Source organism: Callorhinus ursinus, unplaced genomic scaffold (assembly GCF_003265705.2).
Source record: "Callorhinus ursinus isolate GAN/ISIS: 27379988/994484 unplaced genomic scaffold, GSC_fseal_2.0 scaffold8, whole genome shotgun sequence".
NCBI lineage: Eukaryota > Metazoa > Chordata > Mammalia > Carnivora > Otariidae > Callorhinus > Callorhinus ursinus.
In genome coordinates this window covers 49,226,368-49,246,212 of record NW_027397070.1, presented here as the reverse complement: position 1 = coordinate 49,246,212, position 19,845 = coordinate 49,226,368, and the positions used below count along the sequence as shown (strand labels likewise).

The window sequence follows — 19,845 nt, the reverse complement described above, 5'->3', positions numbered from 1 at the left end:
CAAGTCCACTGTGGCTTCCAGTTATCTCAGAGGGGGGTCTCAGGAAACTCAGAGATCTCTTTTTCAATAACAGCTTTACTGAGATATAATTCACATACCATAAAATTCACCCTTTCAAAGGGTACATTTCAGTGGTTTTTATTACATTCACAGAGTTGTACAACCATCATCCTATTTAATTTTAGGACCTTTTCAACATTGTAAAAAGAAACTCAACCTAACATTGTAAAAAGAAACCCACTGGTCTTTCCTGGTCCCCCCCACCCTGGCCCTAGCTCTGGGCAACCACTACCCCGTGCTGTATGGTCATGCCTGTTCTGAACATTTCATATAAATGGAATTATAATGTCTAATCTTTTGTGATGGGCTTCTCTCACTTGGTAAAATGTTTTCAGGGTTTGTATATGTTGTATCATGTGCTGCTATTTCATTTCTTGCTACTGAATGGTATTCTACTGTATGGGAATACATTTTGCTTATCCATTCATCAGTTGATGGACATTTGGGTTGTTTCCACATGTTGACTCTTATGAATAATGCTGCTATGAACATTGTGTACGGGTTTCTGTGTGAACATGTTTTCATTTCTCTCGGGTATATACCTAGGAGTGGAGTTTCTGGGTCATACGGTAATTCTGTGTTTAACATTTTGAGGAACTGCAAAACTGTTTTCCAAAGTAGCTGCACCCTTTATTCCCACCAGCAACGTATGAGGGTTCTAATTTTCTCCACATCCTCATTAATACTTGTCATTGTCTGCCTGTTTTATTATAGCCACCCTAGTGAGTGTCGGCTGGTATCTTATCATGATTTGGAGCAGAGTTCTTGACTGGATGTTGAACTTGACCTTGAACTCAGCAAGGGAAGTCTCTTCTATCCTCAAGCCTTCACCCAGCCTCTACCAAGTCTCTCAGACCCCTGGTAGGAATGGACTCCTGCCTGTGAGCAAGGATAGACTCAAATCCTTCACTTTCTTTTTTTTTTTTTTAAGATTTTATTTATTTATTTGACAGAGAGAGGGCACAAGCAAGGAGAGTGGCAGGCAGACAAAAGGGAGAAGCAGGCTCCCCACAGGGCAAGGGAAGCCCTATGCGGGACTCGATCCCAGGACCCCGGGGTCATGACCTGAGCCAAAGGCAGTCGCTTACCAACTGAGCCACCCAGGTGTCCAAGTCCTTCACTTTCGGTTGACATTCCCACCAGTCACACCTAGACCTGCTAGTTCCTTTGCTGGATGGATGCCCTCCAAAAAAAAAAAAAAAGTTCACAGGATTTACCCACTATGAACAAAATTACTTTTCCTATGGGTGGAGCCTGGCCCTGCCCATTGAGACAGACTTCCATTCTTAAATTGAGAGGTGCTAGATTCCTTCTCTCTCCACTTTTCTGGACTCTTCCCAGAGAAACACTCTCACCTCTAGAGTCTTCTCTTTATTGCCCTGGGAAAAATGTAATTTGCCTTTGTCAGGAACAGGTAATTCAGGGGTGGTTTATTTTGCAGAGGGGGGCAAATTCCACCAGCCACAAAGACTCTGACTTCTCTGATTTAAACACTAAACCCTCAGCCCCTCATCTGAAGGAATAACTCTATATTATTGTTGATGTGTAACTGGGTGATGAGTGTGAAAACTCCTTCTGTTAAGAGCTTGTGTTGATGGGATTTTGAGGGGTGGTGCCCAGGGTCTATGGGTGTCTGGTGAGTCAGGGAGACCTGGGGATATGAGTACAGCTGGTGTATGGAGCCAGGACTGGGTCCAGTCATTGACTGGGTCCAGTCATCTTTTGTCTGTCAGTGATGTGAGAGCTAGAGATACCAGCCCCTCTGGGAAGGGGTCAGGGTAGAAGGCCAAAGGCAGGTCAACAGGCATAGACGAGCCCTTTCTCAAGCTGTTCCATCTGCTTAAACAGCTCCCCAACCCCACCCACCACCCAAACCTCTGTCACTGTCCTTCTGGGCCTCACCCACTAATAGCACATGACCCTGGTCAGGTGACATTACAGGAAGCATCCTCTGAACTCCCAGGCCTGTGCTTCTTCTTGGTACTTGCAAAGCATCTCCTCCAGCATGGCACTTATCACATTGTGAGGTTACCTTTTCACGCTGGGGGCTGCCAACGCATATGCCTACAGGGGCCTAGAAGATAACCAAAATGAGTGACACATGTCAGACATGAGAATAATCCTGGCTTTTAAGCAAAAATGTCATTCATTTTTCTTAAATCATGTAGCTCCCTTGACCTATCTTATGATTTCTTTTGAGAGCATCCTAGGTACATGATAAGTTTTACTTCTATCATAAGAAAAACAGTGCAACTGCAGCAGTGAATGACCAGTGACATCCTCAGGTTTGGACATAACAGGGGGTGGTGGGGTCTATGGCCCACATTGCCACATGACAAACTGCATGCTAGATGACAGCTGCCATGGGAGAATATAGGCCCAGTGTTGTCAGCTCTACTGGTTTTCAAAAGCAGTGGGAAGTCCAGATTTTTATTATCATCTCTCCATTTCGAATTGTCTGCACCTAATTCAGAAGTTTTAAAAGTATGTGTATGGGGGACAAACAGAATACTTCTGAAGGCCAGATTCAGTCCAGAAGCCCCAGATGGACCAACCCCCTGGTTGTTAGGACTTGTGCTGTGCAGTATTTCGCTGAGTTCCCCAAATTAACACAGGGTCTGGTACAGAAAAAGCTAATTTTCTGACAAATTTGTGATACTTTTTTTTTAAAGATTTCATTTATGTATTTGTCAGGGAGAAAGAGCACAAGCAGGGGAAGCAGCAGGCAGAGGGAGAAGTAGACTCCCCGCCGAGCAAGGAGCCCAATGCAGGACTCGATCCCAAGACCCTGGAATCATGACCTGAGTTGAAAGCAGACGCTTAACCGACTGAGCCACCCAGGCGTCCCTTTGTGATACATTTTTGAAGAGTAACAGCCGATATTTATTTAGTACTCACGGTGACCCAAGCACTGAAGCCCTTTCCATTCATTATCTCACCTCAACTTCAGGACCTTTTCAGGTAGATAGACTTGCTGATGGTTAAAGAGCTAGTAAGCAAAGGGGGCAGGACTCAAACTCACGTCTGACTCCAGATTTCTTAGAAAAGTAGACTTCCCCTCAGGGGAGGTATGGAATAGTGGTTAAGATCATATTCCTTGGGATGAAGTTCCAGATTGGTCACTTTCTATTTGTCACCTTGGGCAATTTACATAACATCTCTGAGCCTCCATTTCTCAGTCTGTAAAATGGAGACAAGAGTGAACTACTCACAGGGCTGTTGTAAGGGGGTAAATGAGACAAACAGGCACAGAAGAGCTCATCGGCAAATAATAACTATTCTTTTTGTGCCAGTATTTTCCACCATAGGTTATGCACACGCACAGCAGCTTCTTAATCCACAAACAGGCATATTTTAGTGGAATATCTTGTTGTGAGCGAAAAGACAAGGAAGCAATGTAAGGAGTCACTTCAGATACCAGATGCCTGCCTTCTGAGCCAGCAGCACACTTGATAGGGAATGAGTAAGAGATCAGAATAAATGACGGCACTCAGGGCAGGGGGTAAATTGTTCTCCTGCCAGGCTGTTGAACAGAAAAAGGAATAGTTATCTTGGGTCTGAAGCTTCATCCCCCCTGGAGCCTTACGTTTCAAATCCCCTTCAGGTTGGAGCCAACATTCAAAAAGAATAATTAAATCCGAAAAGAAATGGGGTCAGCAGGTCTTGCAAGTGCTTTTGAACAGGAAGTCTCTTAGCTCAAGGAGGGAAGTCGCTGAGAGCAAAGCCTCTTTCCTGTACATCAAACCAAAGAACTGTTCAGTCCCAGGAAGGAGATGTAGGAACACATTTCACCGTATACAAGTAAACCCTCATGTTAAGTCACCTATAGTCAAAAAATTGATTCTACTCATAAATTGCTATGTTTCAGAACATTTTTGGTTTTGCTTAATAAAAATTACTACTATATTTAGGAATAATATAAAACAGAGATTGCATTTATGATAAAGAAATGAGATACCTAGGAATCAATATCCTGAGAGATGGATACAATCCATGTAAAGAAAACTTCAAAATGTTATTGAAAGATATGAAAGAAGATTTTAATAACACCTAAACAGTGTTCCTGAGACACAAAACTGTAAAGATATCAGCCCTCTCTAAGTAAATTCATGGTCAACTCAATAAAAACATTCCTACAAGCTTTTTAAAAAGTACTCAACAAAATAATTCTAAATTTAATTTGGAAAAAAAATTAGTGAAGGGATACTATATTATACTTTTTATTCACTTATTTTATTCATTTTATTAATTTTGCATTTTACTCAACTTCGCTTTTCAGCTTTATTGAAATATATTTCACATTCCATAAAATTCACCTTTTAAAGTATACAGATCAGTGGTTTTTAGTATATTCACAGATTGTGCTACCATCAGCACCATATAATTTTGCAACACTTCAAAAAGAAATTCTATACCCATTAGCAGTCACTCACCTTTCCTATCCTCTACTCCCACCCAACCCAGCCCCAGGAATTTTTTTTTTTTTAAGTAAGCTCTATGCCCAACGTGGGGCTTGAACTCACAACCCTGAGATCAAAAGTCCCATGCTTTATGGACTGGGCCAGGCAGGCACCCTCCCCACCCTCCCATCCCCCAGGAACTATTAATCTACTTTTTGTCTCTATGCATTTTTCTATTCTAGAAATTGTATATGAATGGAATTATATCTGGCCTTTTGTGATAGGCTTCTTTCACTTAACATAATGTTTCCAAGGTTTCTGTAGTCAAGAATTTAACCTTGCACAGAGATCTGGCCTTTGTCCTCAGCTTCTTGAGAGTAATCTCTAAGCTCTTGCAATGTCATGCTTAATAAGAGTATCTTTGTTTGCTCGGCAGTCTTGGGTCACCAGATAGTCGGTGGAGGCCAGACACATCAAACAGTCTTAGGGTGGGGGCTGGCCAGAAAGACCAGCAATGTGATTTACGGTGGGCTTTAGGTCACCCCCAATATCAATAGATACCTGGAGGGGCTAGAGACTGAGATCAGCCACATAAGTAATCAGATATGCCTACATGATGGAAGCCCAGTAAAAACTTTGGCCAGCAGGGCTCGGGTAAGCTTCCCTGGTTGGCAGTACTGCTTGCGCATTGTCTGTATCAATGCCAGGAGAACAACACTGTCCTGGCTACTCAGGGAGAGGTCAACCAGATGCTTCACCTTTGGAATCCTCCTGGACTCTGTCCTATGTACTTCTTTCCTTGGCTGATTTTAATCTAGAGCCTTTTCCTGTAATAAACCATGAGGATATCCCCTTTCAGTGAGTTCTGTGTGTCCTTCTAATTATCAAAATTAAGAGGGCTTTAGGAACCCCAAAATTTATAATTAGTGTTACAAGTGAAGGTAATCTCTTATAGACTGCACCTTCCAACTTCGCATGTGGGCTAATCTTGCTCAAGATTAATATTTTAGCACGGATCAATACTACATTCCTTTTTATTGCCAAATAATATTCCATTTGAGGAATAGATCACATTTTGTTTATTCATTCATCAGTTGATGGACATTTGGGTTGTTTCTACTTTGGGGTTATTATAAATAATGATGCTATACACAATTTGTGCTCTAGTTTTTGTGTGGACATATATTTTCAATTTTCTTAGCTATATACCTGAAAGTGGAATTGCTGGGTCATAGGTAACTCTACGTTTAACTGAGAAACCGCCAAATTGTTTTCCAAAGTGGCTGCACCATTTTACACTACCACCAGCAATGTATGAGGGTTCCAATTTCTCCACAGCCTCATCAATACTTGTTTTTGTTTGTCATTTTTATTTTAGTCATCCTAGTAAATATAGCTGTGATTTGCATTTCCCTGATTGCTAATGACATTGAGCAATTTTTGTGTGGTTATTGGCCATTCACATATCTTCTTTGAAGAAACATCTATTCAAATCCTTTGTCCTGTCTCTAATTGGATTATTTGTCTTTTTGTGGTTGAATTGTAAGAGTTCTTTATATATTCTGGCTATAAATTCCTTAGCAGATATGTGATTTGCAAATATTTTCTCCCATTCTGTAGATTGGCTTTTCACTTTCTTGATGGTATCCTTTGAAGCACAAAAGTGTTTTGGGGGGCACATTTTTTTTAGTTTTTATTTAAATTCCAGTTAGTTAATAAACAGTGTAATATTAGTTTCAGGTGTATGATATAGTGATTCAACACTTCCATACATTACCTGGTGCCCATCACAAGTGTACTCCTTAATCCCCATCACCTGTTTAACCCATTCCCTCCACCCACCTCCTTTCTGGTAAACCATCACTTTGTTCTCTATAGTTCTCTTTCTTGGTTTGCCTCTCTCTCTCAATTTTTTTCCTTTGCTCATTTGTTTCTTAAATTCTACATATGAGTGAAATCATGGTATTTGTCTTTCTCTGACTGACTTATTTTGCTTAGCATTATACTCTCTAACTCCAACCATGTCATTGCAAATGGTAAGATTTCATTCTTTTATATGGCTGAATTATATATATGTATATATATATATATATATATATACACACACATACACACACACAACAATAGCAATAAATATATATACACACACATACACATACATACATACACACCACATCTTCTTTATCCATTCATCAATCAGTGGACATTTAGGTTGCTTCCATAATTTGGCTCTTGTAGATAATGCTGCTAATAAACATCAGGGTGCATGTTTGAATCCTGTTTGATCCTGTTCTAATCAGGATCCTTGTATTCTTTGGGTAAATATCTAGTAATGCAATTGCTGGATCAAAAGGTAGTTTTATTTTTAACTTTTTGAGGAACCTCCATACTGTTTTCCAGAGTAGCTGCACAAGTTTGCCTTCCCACCAACAGTGCAAGGGGATTCCCCTTTCTCCGCATCCTCACCAACACCTGTTGTTTCTTGTGTTGTTGATTTCAGCCACTCTGACAGGTATGAGGAGATATCTCATTGGAGTTTTAATTTGCATTTCCCTAATGATGAGTGATGTTGAGTATCTTTTCATGTGTCTGTTAGCCTCTTTGGAAAAATGTCTATTCATGTCTTCTGCCCATTTTTTAATTGGATTATTCCTGTTTTAGGAATATTTTGAGTTTGATAAGTTCTTAGTAGATTTTGGATACTAACGCTTTATTGGATGTCATTTGCAAAAATCTTCTCCCATTCTGTAGGCTGACTTTTAGTTTTGTTGAAAAACTTCCTTTGCTGTGCAGAAGCTTTTTATTTTGATGAAGTTGCAATAATTTATTTTTGCTTTTGTTTCCCTTGCCTCTGGAGACATACCTAGAAAGAAGTTGCTATGGCCAGTGTCAAAGTGGTTATTGCCTGTGTTCTCTTCCAGGATTTTTATGGTTTCAAGTCTCATGTTTAGATCTTTAGTCCATTTTGAATTTATTTTTATGTACAGTGTAAGAAAGTGGTCCAGTTTCATTCTTTTGTATGTTGCTGTCCAGTTTTCCTAATACATTTGTTAAAGAGACTGTCTTTTTCCCATTGGATATTCCTTCCTGTTTTGTCAAAGATTAATTGACCATATAGTTGTGGGTTCATTTCTGGGTTTTCTATTCCATTCCATTGGTCTATGTGTCTATTTTTGTGCCAGCACCACACACTGTTTTGATTACTACAGCTTTGTAATATAACTTGAAGTTTGGAATTGTGATGTCTCCGGCTTGCTTTTCTTCTTCAAGATTGCTTTGGCTATTTGGGGTCTTTTGTGGCTCCATACAAATTTTAGGATTGTTTGTTCTAGCTCTTTTAAAAATGCTGTTGGCAAATCTAAAGTCAGCAGAAGGAAGGAAATAAAAAAGACTAGAGCAGAAATAAATGATATAGAAACTAAAAGCAAAAGCAAAACAAAACAACAATAGAACAGATCAGTGAAACCAGGAGCTAGTTCTTTGAAAAAATTAATAAAATTGATAAACCTCTAGCCAGACTTATCAAAAAAAAAACAGAAAGGACCCAAATAGGGGTGCCAGGGAGGCTCAGTCGGTTAAGCAGCTGCCTTCGGCTCAGGTCATGATTCCAGGGTCCTGAGATCCAGCCCCGCATCCGGCTCCCTGCTCAGCGGAGAGTTTGTTTCTCCCTTTCCCTCTGCCTGCTGCTCTGCTTACTTGTGCTCTCTTTCCTTCTGTCATATAAATAAATAAAATATTTTTTTAAAAAAAGGACCCAAATAAATAAAACCACAAATGAGGAGGAGAAATAACAATACCACAGAAATACAAACAGTTATAAGAGAATATTATGAAAAACAACAAATTGGACAACATAGAAGAAATGGATAAATTCCTAGAAACATACAAACTACCAAAACTGAAACAGGAAGAAAGAGAAAACTTGAACAGACTGATAACCTGCAAAGAAATTGAATCAGTAATCAAAAAAACTCCCAAGAAACAAAAGCCCAGGACCAGACAGCTTCACAGGCGAATTCTACCAAATACTTAAAAAAAGAGTTAATACTTATTCTTCTCAAACAATTCCAAAAAGTAGAAAAGGAAGGAAAACTTCCAAATTCAATCTATGAGGCCAGCATTACCCTGATATCAAAACCACCAAAAAAAGAGAACTAGAGGCCAACATCCCTGATGAACATAGAAGCAAAAATTCTCAATAAAATACTAGCAAACCAAATCCAACAATACATTAAAAAAATCATTCACTTTGATCAAGTGGGATTTATTCCTGGGCTGCAAGGGTAGTTCAATATTTGCAAATCAATCAACATGATACACCACATTAATAAGAGAAAGGATAAGAACCATATGATCATTTCAATAGATGCAGAAAAAGCATTTGACAAAGTACAACATCCATTCATGATAAAAAAAAAAAAACTCAACAAAGTAGGTTTAGAGGGAACATACATCAACATAATAAAACCCATATACAAAAAACCCATTTCCAGTACTATGTCGAATAAAAATGATGAGACTGAACATCCTTGTCTTATTCCTGACCATAGAGGAAAAGCTCTGTTTTTCCTCATTTAGGATGATATTAGCTATAGAAGAATGTCCTTATTCCTTTTTTTTAAATGTAATACTGTTTATTTAACTTCAAAAACATTTCAGCATTCTAAACATACAAAAAAAAATAACAGAACGTTGCAAAGTGTGTTTAGTACAGAAGGTTCTTGAACTTTCATTGATGCAGTGGCTCTTCGCTTTGCTGACAATGAAGAGTTCTACAGTTTGTTTAAAAACAAACAGTTTAAAACTACCGCAGTTAACTAAAAAGGATCCAAACACTTCTCATGCCAGCTGACCCCTCCTTTGCCACAGCTAAGAATGGCAGCAGAACGCTAGGTCACTATATACAGAAACAAGACAACCTGAAGCTAAATGGATGCCCACTGCAGTGTCCACAGGTCCAGCCTCACAGTGCATGCCCTGAGCTACAGCCCCTCCAAAAGGCATCTTCCCCACAGCCTCAACGCTAAGCAAGGAGCATCGAGAGTTTGTCTCGGTTGTTTTGTTCTTTTTACAAACTATAGATATGTACAGTTGATAACTCAGGATTTCTAGCCAATAACCATATAGGTAACACCACCTTACAAATTAAAAAAAAAAAATGCCAGAAACATCTTTAAATGCCTTGTCACGCCAACAGCAAAGTGCACAGAGTGAGGAGAACACGAGAGCCTTTTCATTTTAAAAATGTTTGGAAATATGTACAACTTTGATACAGTTTCAGGGTGCTCCGGACACCCATGGCCACTTCATGTAAACCACTGACAATTTCTAGAGCACTTTGAGAAACTACAATATGACCATATGACCCAATTGTGTAATTAAACCAAAGGAGGGCAACGGACATGCCTCGAAGAAGAGGGGTGGCGGCGGCGGCGCTCCCTACCCTAAGGTATATTCACAAGGAGACAGAGCAACGGTTTTATTTATTCATCCTCCTCCTCCTCCTCCTCCTCCTCCTCCTCCTCCTCGTCGTCTTCATCTTCCTCTTCCACCTTTTTCCGGGCAACTTTGGCGGGACCCTTTGCGCCATCAAACTTTCCTTTAGACTTATAGTCAGCGACATCCTTCTCGTACTTCTCCTTCGGCTTCGCTGCCTTATTGTTGTAAGGCTGCTTTTCACTGTCACTTAAGTTATTCCACATTTCACCCAGCTTCTTGGCCACATCTCCAATAGAGATACCAGGGTTTGTAGACTTGATCTTGGGACGGAATTCTGAACAGAACAGGAAGAATCCAGACGGTGGCCTTTCGGGGGCATTAGGGTCCTTCTTCTTCTTGCCTCCCTTAGCTGGTCCATAATCCTTCATTTCCCGATCATAGCTCACTTTATCTGCCTTTGCCATTTCATCAAATTTAGACTTCTCTTTCCCAGACATTGTCTTCCACCTCTCAGAGCACTTCTTGGAAAATTCTGCAAAATTGACAGGGACCTCTGGGTTTTTCTTCTTATGTTCCTCTCTGCATGTCTGCACAAAGAAGGCATAAGCAGACATCTTGCCCTTTGGTTTCTTGGGATCACCTTTAGCCATCTTGACTGTACTGTTCGCTAGTCTGGGCAGCGCAGGGCACGATGCGCGGCTCAGCGCTCCCCAGCCTCATGCTAACTGCCTCCACGAGAGCCGCCTCAAATGTCCTTATTCTTAGGAGATGCATACCAAAGCGTTTGGGGATGAAATGTGTGCAACTTGCTTTTTAACAGTTCAGCTTAACAACAACAACAAAGTGTGTGTGTGTGTGTGTGTGTGTGTGTGTGTGTGTGTCTGTGTGTCTGTGTGTTTATAGTAAGGGGGACAGACAGGGAGGGACAGAGAAAGCAAATATAACAAAATGTTAACAACTGTTGACATTTTTAGCAAAAATACCATAATGTAGTCTATTACCAGTCCATATCAAATTTCTTCAAATGTCCCAAGAATATCTTTACAGTTTTCCCCAACTGAACCAGAATCCAATCAAGCTTTTTTACTCATTGCATTTGGTATGTCTCATCCAGCTCTTTCTATTACTTTTTTTCTTTATAACTTTGACATTTTGAGGAGTCTAGGCCAGTTGTCCTGTAGAATGTCTCGCATTCTGGATTTTTCTGTTTCCTTATGCTATTTAACTTTTCCTCTATCTCCTGAATTTCTTATGAGCTGGAAGCTAGGTCTGACTTGATCAGGTAATTGGGGAAGCACCTAATGTCAGACTGTTCTTCTAAAAATGATCCTTGTGATGATGGCAAGATCTCTCCGTTATAAAGTTACACATTTTCTCTTGCAGTTACTAAGTAATCTGTAAGTATGGCCTCTTCCACTATACTTTAATACAAACTAATACTTTGATTCTACAAAATTTTTAAAGATTGGGAAGTCATATGAAAGGGAGGTGGGGCAATGCTACTTTTCACCAGAGAATGAATATAAATAAAGCAGCAATAACTAAAACAGAATGGCATCAGAGCATAAAATACTGGCACTGCATTAAATAAAATTATCCATCATAGGGTGCCTGGGTGGCTCAGTCGGTTAAGCGTCTGCCTTCAGCTCAGGTCATGATTCCGGGGTCCTGGAATCGAGTCCTGCATCAGGCTCCTTGCTATGCGGGGAGCCTGCTTCTCCCTCTCCTCCCCACTTGTGCTCTCTCTCACTATCTCTGTCTCTCTCTCTCAAATAAATAAGTGAAATAAAAAAATAAATAAATAAAATTTTAAAAATATCCATCATATAGAAGAATAGACCGTTAAGCAGAAGGTAACTTAGAAATAAAATTAAGTTCAATTGCCTCACTTTACAAATGCAAAATCTGAAGCTCAAGACGCTTAATTTATGTTGTTCAGGCCAATAAGATTAACCCTGGACATTGTTCTAAGCACTTCACATGAGTTACATCATTTCATTGTTCTGACAACTTTATGAGAATAGGTTATACTTACTTTCCCAAATTTTGGCCAGTAAAAAAAATACTGAGAAAGAAGTTAAGTGGTATGCCCAGGATGCGCAGCCAGCAACTAAGGGAGCTGGGAGAGGAGCCCAGGAAAGCTGACTTTGGAATCTGTGCTTAACCCCTCCACCCTACCACCTCATAAGTTATGTTATCTGTGGCTCTGGAGTCACAGCTAGTTAGTTATCAAGTTAGGCCCTCGCGTCTCTGAGAATGAACTCCCCCCTCTATCTAGAATACCAAGAGTGGAGTGAGCTGATAGTTCCTGGCAACCAGGGGACTGCAGAGGGCTCTCTATTTCGAGCAGGCAGCTGCTGATTTACCTGTGATAATGAGGGATGAATGCTTTGAGGAAGATCCAGCACATGGAACTCAAGTCTCCTCCCCCAGAAAACTGGATAAAATGCTTGGCCTTGGGGTATAATATCATATCGTTTTTGCAGTAGATTTGCTTTCTTAATTATGTTTTGTCAAGATTGCTATTAAAGTCAGTTGTTATTCTCTATACACCCCAAGGACAGTGAGGGACCACCACTGGTAGAAATGCTTCGCTCGAATGTGCCCTAGGAGAAATGAGAGTGGATCCTAGAAGCACTTCTCCGCCCCTTTCTTTCAATCCTGCATCTCAGGTCTTGGTCTGTATCCTACCGACGTCCCATGTTAATTACTTTAACCTTGTCCTCAGCGGCCTCCTTTGTCTCTCATCACCATAGAAACCCACTCTGACTTAAGAACTGTCTTTCTTGCCAGTTGCTGTGACCCAGCCCTCTATTTAAATCCTCCTTCAGCTCCGAATCACCTGCTGAATTAAATCTAAGCTCCTTTATCTTGGCTTCTGGGACCTTCTCTGATTTGCAGAAATAATACATTGAAATAATACATTCTTGGAGCAGAGGTTAAAGCAGATCAATGTCAACCAAAATATTAACAGTAATAACTATATATATTTACATAGTGCTTTAGAGTTGAGTAAAACATGTTCACCTACATTACTTCAATTAAGTCCCCAAAATCACTCCATGATATGCGTACAGCAGCCAACATGATCAGCATTTTAAGATTGATAAAATTGGGGCCCAGAGAAGTGTCTTGACTGATGAGGAGAACAAAGGCAAAAGAAACGTAGGTAAAATTAAATTTCCTTACAATTTGCAGCCCACTGATAAATTCTGGAGACAGGCAGAGTGTGACATTCCTCCAGGAACTCACAACTGCCACACTGTTAATGCTTTGCTAGCGGCAAAAGGCAACTTTGGTGTGATAATAGCTGGACCTCCAGGATCCCATAAATCTTCTTTAACATATGAAAATCTCTTTAGAACTTTCCTTTATTTCTACCCCCCCAACTTAAAAGTATATAATCAATCGCTCCTCACAATCACAGTGCAGCTTTTTCTGCCCACAGGTCCTGTTGCCCTGCTTTAATAAAATCTCTTTGCACTGAACACATCTCAAGAATTCTTCCTTGACCGTTCACTCCTGGTCCATATCACATCACTGACCACAATAACACAGTCTACTGGTGAAGCCATAGCTTGAATTTATATCTTCAGATTCCTAGATCATGCTTATTACACTACACAATGTGATCCATAATCCTACATTTACCAAAATAGGGTTTTTTGTTTTCCTTTTGGCTTATATCCTGTGGCAGGATCTAAGATCTATCCCAAGATCTCCCTCCCTGCTCACCGTTTACATACACACCTTGCATTAATCCTTGGGGTGTTAATATGTCATTATAGGGCAAAGTTGACTTTAAGATAAGGAGATTATCTGGATCAACTTGACTTAATCAATGAGCCCTTTAAAAGCAGAGAGTCTTCTTGGTCTGGTGGCAGGAAGAGAAGGAGATGTGCCCAGCTGGCCTGGAAGAAAGCAAATATCCACAATGGGAAGGGCTTGAGAGTGGCCAGCAGGAGGTGAGGGTGGCCCCGACTGACAGCACACAACAAAACAGGGACCTCAATCCTAGGCAAGCAACCAAATTCTGCCAACAACAAAAACGCACTTGGGGATGGACTTTTCTGCCAAGTCTCAGCCTGATGAGAATCCAGCCTGGCCAACATCATGATTTAGGCCTGTGATCCCCTGGGCAGAGAACCCAGTCATGCTGTGCCAGGTTCTGACCTACAGAAATGTGAGCTAATAAATGGGTATTGTCTTAAGCCACTAAGTTTGTGACAATTTGTTACATGACAATAGAAAATGAATTCATTTTCCATTTCCTTTCTAACAGTAGGGCAGTAAGAACAAGACCAGGTTTCTTTAATTGTCATACAGTAAAATTGACTTTTTTGGTATACAGTTCTTTGAACTTTAACACCTGTAATAAAGGCATATAACCACCATCACAATCAGGATACAGAACAATTCCATCACCCCAAAACACTTCTTGTGGCGGTCATATCTGACCCCCACTGTTAATCTCTGGCAACCACGGATCTGTTCTCTGTCACTAAAATTATGTCATTTCAAGAATGTCATAAATGCAGTTGACCCTTGAACAACATGGGTTTGAACCATGAGGTCCACTTATAGATGGAATTTAATTAAAATAGGTGTACTGATTCAATACAGTACAGTACTGTAAATGTATTTTCTCTTATGAGTTTTTTTAAGATTGATTGATTTGTCAGAGAGAGAGAGCACAAGCAGGGGGAGCTGCAGGCAGAGGGAGAAGCAGGCTCCCTGCTGAACAGGGAGCCCGATGCAGGGCTCAGGGCTCCATCCCAGGACCCTAGGATCATGACCCGAGCCAAAGGCAGACACTTAACTGACTGAGCCACCCAGGTGTCCCTCTTATGATTTTCTTAATAATATTTTCTTTTCTCTAGCTTACCATATTGTAAGTTTTAAGTTATTTTATTTCACATTAAGTTATAGTAGTTACAGTTTGGGAGAGTCAAAGTTATACAAGGATTTGTGATTGCATGGAGAGTCGATGTCCCTAATGCCTGCATTGTTTGAGGACCAATGTAATATATAATCTTTTGAGACTGCCTTCTTTCACTCAGCATGATGCCTCTCAGATTCATCTAAGTTGTGTGTATTCATAGTTCCTGGAACGGCAAATTTTTAAAACTCTTTATCTAGAGATTTAAAAACTAGAAAAAAATGGGTTACCTGGCTGGCTCAGTCGGTAGAGCATGCAACTCTTGATCCCAGGGTTGTGAGTTCAAGCCCCACAGTGGGTATACTTTAAAAAAAAATAGAAAAACGTACCAAGAATAAAAGGATATTGACACTAGAAGGGATCTTTGATATTATTTGGTCCCACGCTATGCTTTTACAGATAAGGAGTCTATATCCAGTGAGGGTTGAGGACTTGCCCAAGATTATTCAGGCACAGGAGAGGAGAGAGATTCAATCTTCTTTGCAGTCAAGTAAACCACCAAAATCTATAAAGTGTGATAAATGTTAAGACTTGGGGAGAAATAAGTATTAATGGAGTGCAGAAAATAAATATTGTATAAACTCCTTTCCATTGCTAATGATAGAGAATCAATTCAAACCAAATTAAAGCCAACAAAATAATTCATTGGCTCACTTAATTTAAAAAATTCAGGATGACTAAATAAATAAATAAATAAATAAATAAATAAATAAAATTCAGATGGTGCAGTCTTCAGGCACTGCTGAATCCAGGAACTCCCAAGATGTTGTTAGAGGTCTCAACATCTCTCAATCTCTTATTCTCCTCTTTACCCTTTTGGTCTCCTTCTTTCTTGCATGGTGGCCTCATTCTTTCCTGTCACAGGTTCTTGCTATCTGCCAGGATAGATAAATACTGGTAACTCAAGCCTATAATCTTATAGTTTCTGATCCAAAAGCAAGACGGATGCTTTATCTCCAATAATTCCATTGATCAAACATCTGGCCATTCCTTTTCAGTTTCCTTCACTGGTTTTTCATCTCGCCAATCTCCCCTTGAACTGCTTCTCCTCTGGGGCTATACTCACTCCCTAGGTGATCTCATCCAGTATCATCAATTTACATACCATCTACCCCCAAAGGTCTCCAGCCCAGACCTTTCCCCCCATACTTCAAACTTGTATATACAACTATTTACATGACATCTTTACCTGGCTATCTTTGTCTAACACCATTTCAAATGTAACATGTTCAAAGCCAAACTCCTGATCTTCTCCCACATGACCCTCTTGCAATTTTCCCATCTTAGTAAATGGCAATTCCATCCCTCTAATTTCTCAGACAAAAACCCTCAGAACCATCCTTGATTATTCTCTTTCATACTTCACATCAATTCTATCATTAAAATTTGTTAGTTCTACCTTCAAAATGGATCCAGATTCCAATCTCTTCTTACCATCTCTACTACTACCTCCCTACCTCCCTAAACCATCAGCATCTATCCCCTGAATTATCACAAAAGCCACCCAACTGGTCTCCTTCTTTCCTTCCTTGCTTCTTGGCGTTCATTTTCCAAAACAGCAATCATAAGGATCTTCATAAAACACAAATCAGATCCTGTGTCTTCTCTACTCAAAATCTCCAATCTGATTTCTATATACTGCAAAAGAGTGATCTCCAAGATATAATAATAAGTGAAAAAAACGAAGGTGGAGAAAAGTGTGTATGGTATCTAACAATTTCTAAGAAAGAAAGACAATACACAAACACATGTGTTTGTGTATATTTTTAAGTGAAAGGATAAACCATAAAAATTTTTTAAAAAGATTATCTATAAGGAGAGGAAGGGAAAATGACAGAAGAGTCAGGGAAAGAATCTAGACTTCTCTAAATGTACTACCTGTTTGGTAAATTTTGGCTTTGAAACCATGTAACTGTTTCACAAAACAATTTTTTTAAAGCAACGCCTAAGAATCCAAAGCAAAATGAAATAAACCTGACTATCAAGTTAGTGGCATAATCTCACAGAGAGGAACTATTCCAAGTGACTGTGTTTATTTATTTTTAAGAAATCTCTACACCCAACATGGGGCTCAGACTTAAAAACCTGAGATCAAGACTTGCATACTCTACCAACTGAGCCTATCAGGTGCACCTCTCCCCAAGTCAATATGAAGCAATGCAATTTGACTCTACACACCTAGAGAGATATACTCTAAGGGCAAAAAGAATTGCAAAAAAAAAAAAAAGGCAGAAACTTATCAGTAAGCATATGTTTAGTAATCATTTTAGTAATGTTATTCTGAAACTATTTTATATATACAGTAGGATAAAGCAATTATGTTAATTATGTTAATTAATTATTATTGCCATATGTAATTATGTTAATGTCATTAGGCACCAAGATTTTCAGAAGAGATATGAATATAAAATCAAAATTAAGTAAAATCTGTGTAATCCTAAATTTGCATGGAAAATATTAATATAAATGCATGATGCATTTTCTCAAAAAATATGTGTGTATATCTAAATTTTTTAGATCTGTAGACTAAAAAGGCTTACAAACAATAATCAGCCCAATAACAATGAACATTTGTAGCATCCAAATCATTCTCTCTAAATATGACTTTCCCACTTAAAGGAGGACTCCCTGGAGAAATGACTGAATCCAAGTTTGGAGTAGAAAAAATACTAGATGAACCTACAACATCTTGTCACCAGAAATTGAGTCATCTTGGGTAGGGAATGCTGCTTCTGATGCTCAAAGTAGTGCGGTTGGTTTGGGAAAATTCAAAGAGCTGTACACTTACACTCTATGCACCTTTCTGTATGTGTGCTATACTGCAACTAAAAGTTTTTATCTACTCTTTATCATGGAAAATATCAAACGTGTTAGTATAATGAACATCCCTTTCTCCATTATCCAGTTTCAACAGTGATCAAAAACGGCTATTCTCATTTCATCTATACTCCACCTACTTCCCTCCCTTCAGTATTTGTAAGCAGATTTCATTTATCCTACCGGGTCATCGAAGATTACGTTTAACCCATAATCTACGTAAAACACATAATATAAAACACGTACATACATAAAAACAGAACATAATACACAAAAGAAGTGTTGTAAAGGTAACTTACCAAGGATCACACAATACCTCCCCAGGAGAGTGTTTTGGGGGTGGGGTGTGGAGGTAGGGGACAGCGTTTAAAGAAAAGTTTCGAGTGTGAATGTTTTTAGAGCGTCCCCCAAACTCTCGATTCGACAGTCTCACGATTTCCTATTGTTTTAAAACCCTTTCACCCTTTTATTTAACGTTGCCGTTCCTGGGATACTCTTGCATTGGGGATCCCTACAAGGAGAATGAGACTGAGCAGGGAATACAATAAGCAGCTTAAAAGGCATCTCACCTTCGTTATTTTGCCTAGGGAACGCCCTATTCTGTCACACTGTACAAGGGATGCATCTGCCTTTCTTAACTGAAGCCCTTATCTCATAACCGCTCAGTCTGGTTAGGACAGAACCGAACTGTACTCTTGTTCAAAGAACTACAAATCCCAGAAGGCCTTTCGGCTGAGGCGCCTGCGCATCGCGGGCTCCTTCCTTTCCCCTCCTCATCAAGGGGAAAGACCCGCCCCGCGGTGCTGTCGCTCGCGCTGGAAGAAGCGGAAGAAGATGGCGCTCACCAGGTGGGTTGTTGATGGGGGTCCTCGATACGGAAGGGTCTGGGAGTACCTACCTTTTTCATTTCTCTGCCCACTGTCTCCGGGCGCTGACCTGGCTCGGGACAAAGAGCGACGTGGGCCGCGACTACGACTAGGCCCTGCTCCCGGCTTCCGGGGCGACTAGGCCTCACTGAAGCTGGGGTCTTTCCTGAGCAGTTTCCCGGGTTGAGTTCGTCCCCTCACTAGGGCCGAAAACCTCAGCGTGGCGAATAGTTCTCCGGCCTCAGATGCCAAGGAGTCGCACGTGTTTTTCGCTTGAGCATCTTGGGGTTGTGGAGAGCGCTCCGTCTGGTCCACAGCTCGGGCGGACACGGCGGGGGTGTGGAGGGCAGTGGCTTATTTGAGCGAAGTGAAGCGGCGGGAGCCGACTGCCCGGCTTACCGCCGTGTGTCTGCCGAAGTCTTGCCTGTGCCCCGAAACAAGGATTCCTGAAAAAAAAGGGGGGACCGGCACTGAACAGAGATTTTTTTAAATTAGCCACTGGTGGTGTCCACTGTCTACTAATAATGCGCCGCTGCTCCGCACTTTTAACTTTGGACCTTAGAATTTCTTCCGTAGATAGAACCACTTCAGATTTTTGCTGTTCCCAGTTGCCTTGGTAACCGCATGTAAAGTGGTCCCCGCCTTTGAGAAAAAGGTGCTTAACTGGGAGATTCCGAGGAGTTACATAACTCCTACTAGTCCGCGACCTTGTTGCCACATCTAAGTAGAAAAACTTTCCCTGCGAATGAAGCAGGAAAAGTTGAGTTGTCAAAGATGGTTGTAAAGTAATCGTTTTAGGACATAAGCTTGCGCTCCCTAAACACACTTGATTCTCCTCACACTTATTTTTCCTGGCTGATGACAGTTAATCCCACAAAATGTTTTAATCAGAAAATTCTTGGGGGAGGGCGCCTGGGTGGCTCAGTTGGTTAAGCTACTGCCTTCAGCTCAGGTCATGATCCTGGAGTCCCGGGATCGAGTCCCGCATCGGGCTGCCTGCTCAGCGAGGAGCCTGCTTCTCCCTCTAACCTTACCCCCTCTCATGTACTCTCTCTCTCTCTCATTCTCGTTCTCTCAAATAAATAAATAAATCTTTAAAAAAAAGAAGGAAATTCTTGGGGGAATTAATTTTGGGTGCCTTGCTCTATCCTAGGGTTTGTGTGTATACAAAAAAAAATCTAACAGTCTTTGCAGGGAAGATGGGGTACAAGGCATACAGATATGAAAAAGAATAACAGAATGCTCACTTGTGTAATACTAACCTTAAGTGCAAAAGAATTAGATTAAATAAATTGAATGGACTAGGGAGTTTTCTTTAGTAAAT

At 40.4% G+C, this 19,845-nt stretch overlaps 2 protein-coding genes and 1 pseudogene across 3 annotated transcripts in view; 1 reads left to right on the top strand and 2 right to left on the bottom strand.

Moving 5' to 3' along the window:
* ADCK1 (aarF domain containing kinase 1) overlaps positions 1-18,573 on the bottom strand; it is a 182,600-nt gene extending 164,027 nt beyond the window's left edge. The window contains exon 1 of the mRNA XM_073895654.1: positions 18,554-18,573. The gene's annotated coding sequence lies outside the window, so the exon portion shown is untranslated. The remainder of the gene's footprint in view (positions 1-18,553) is intronic.
* Positions 9,667-10,549, bottom strand: LOC112822725 (high mobility group protein B3 pseudogene; annotated as a pseudogene).
* SNW1 (SNW domain containing 1) overlaps positions 18,387-19,845 on the top strand; it is a 33,328-nt gene continuing 31,869 nt past the window's right edge. For both annotated transcript variants that reach the window (XM_025869540.2, XM_025869539.2), the window contains exon 1: positions 18,387-18,503. In XM_025869540.2, coding sequence (XP_025725325.1) covers positions 18,490-18,503 — 14 coding nt within the window. In that variant the 5' untranslated portion in view covers positions 18,387-18,489. The remainder of the gene's footprint in view (positions 18,504-19,845) is intronic.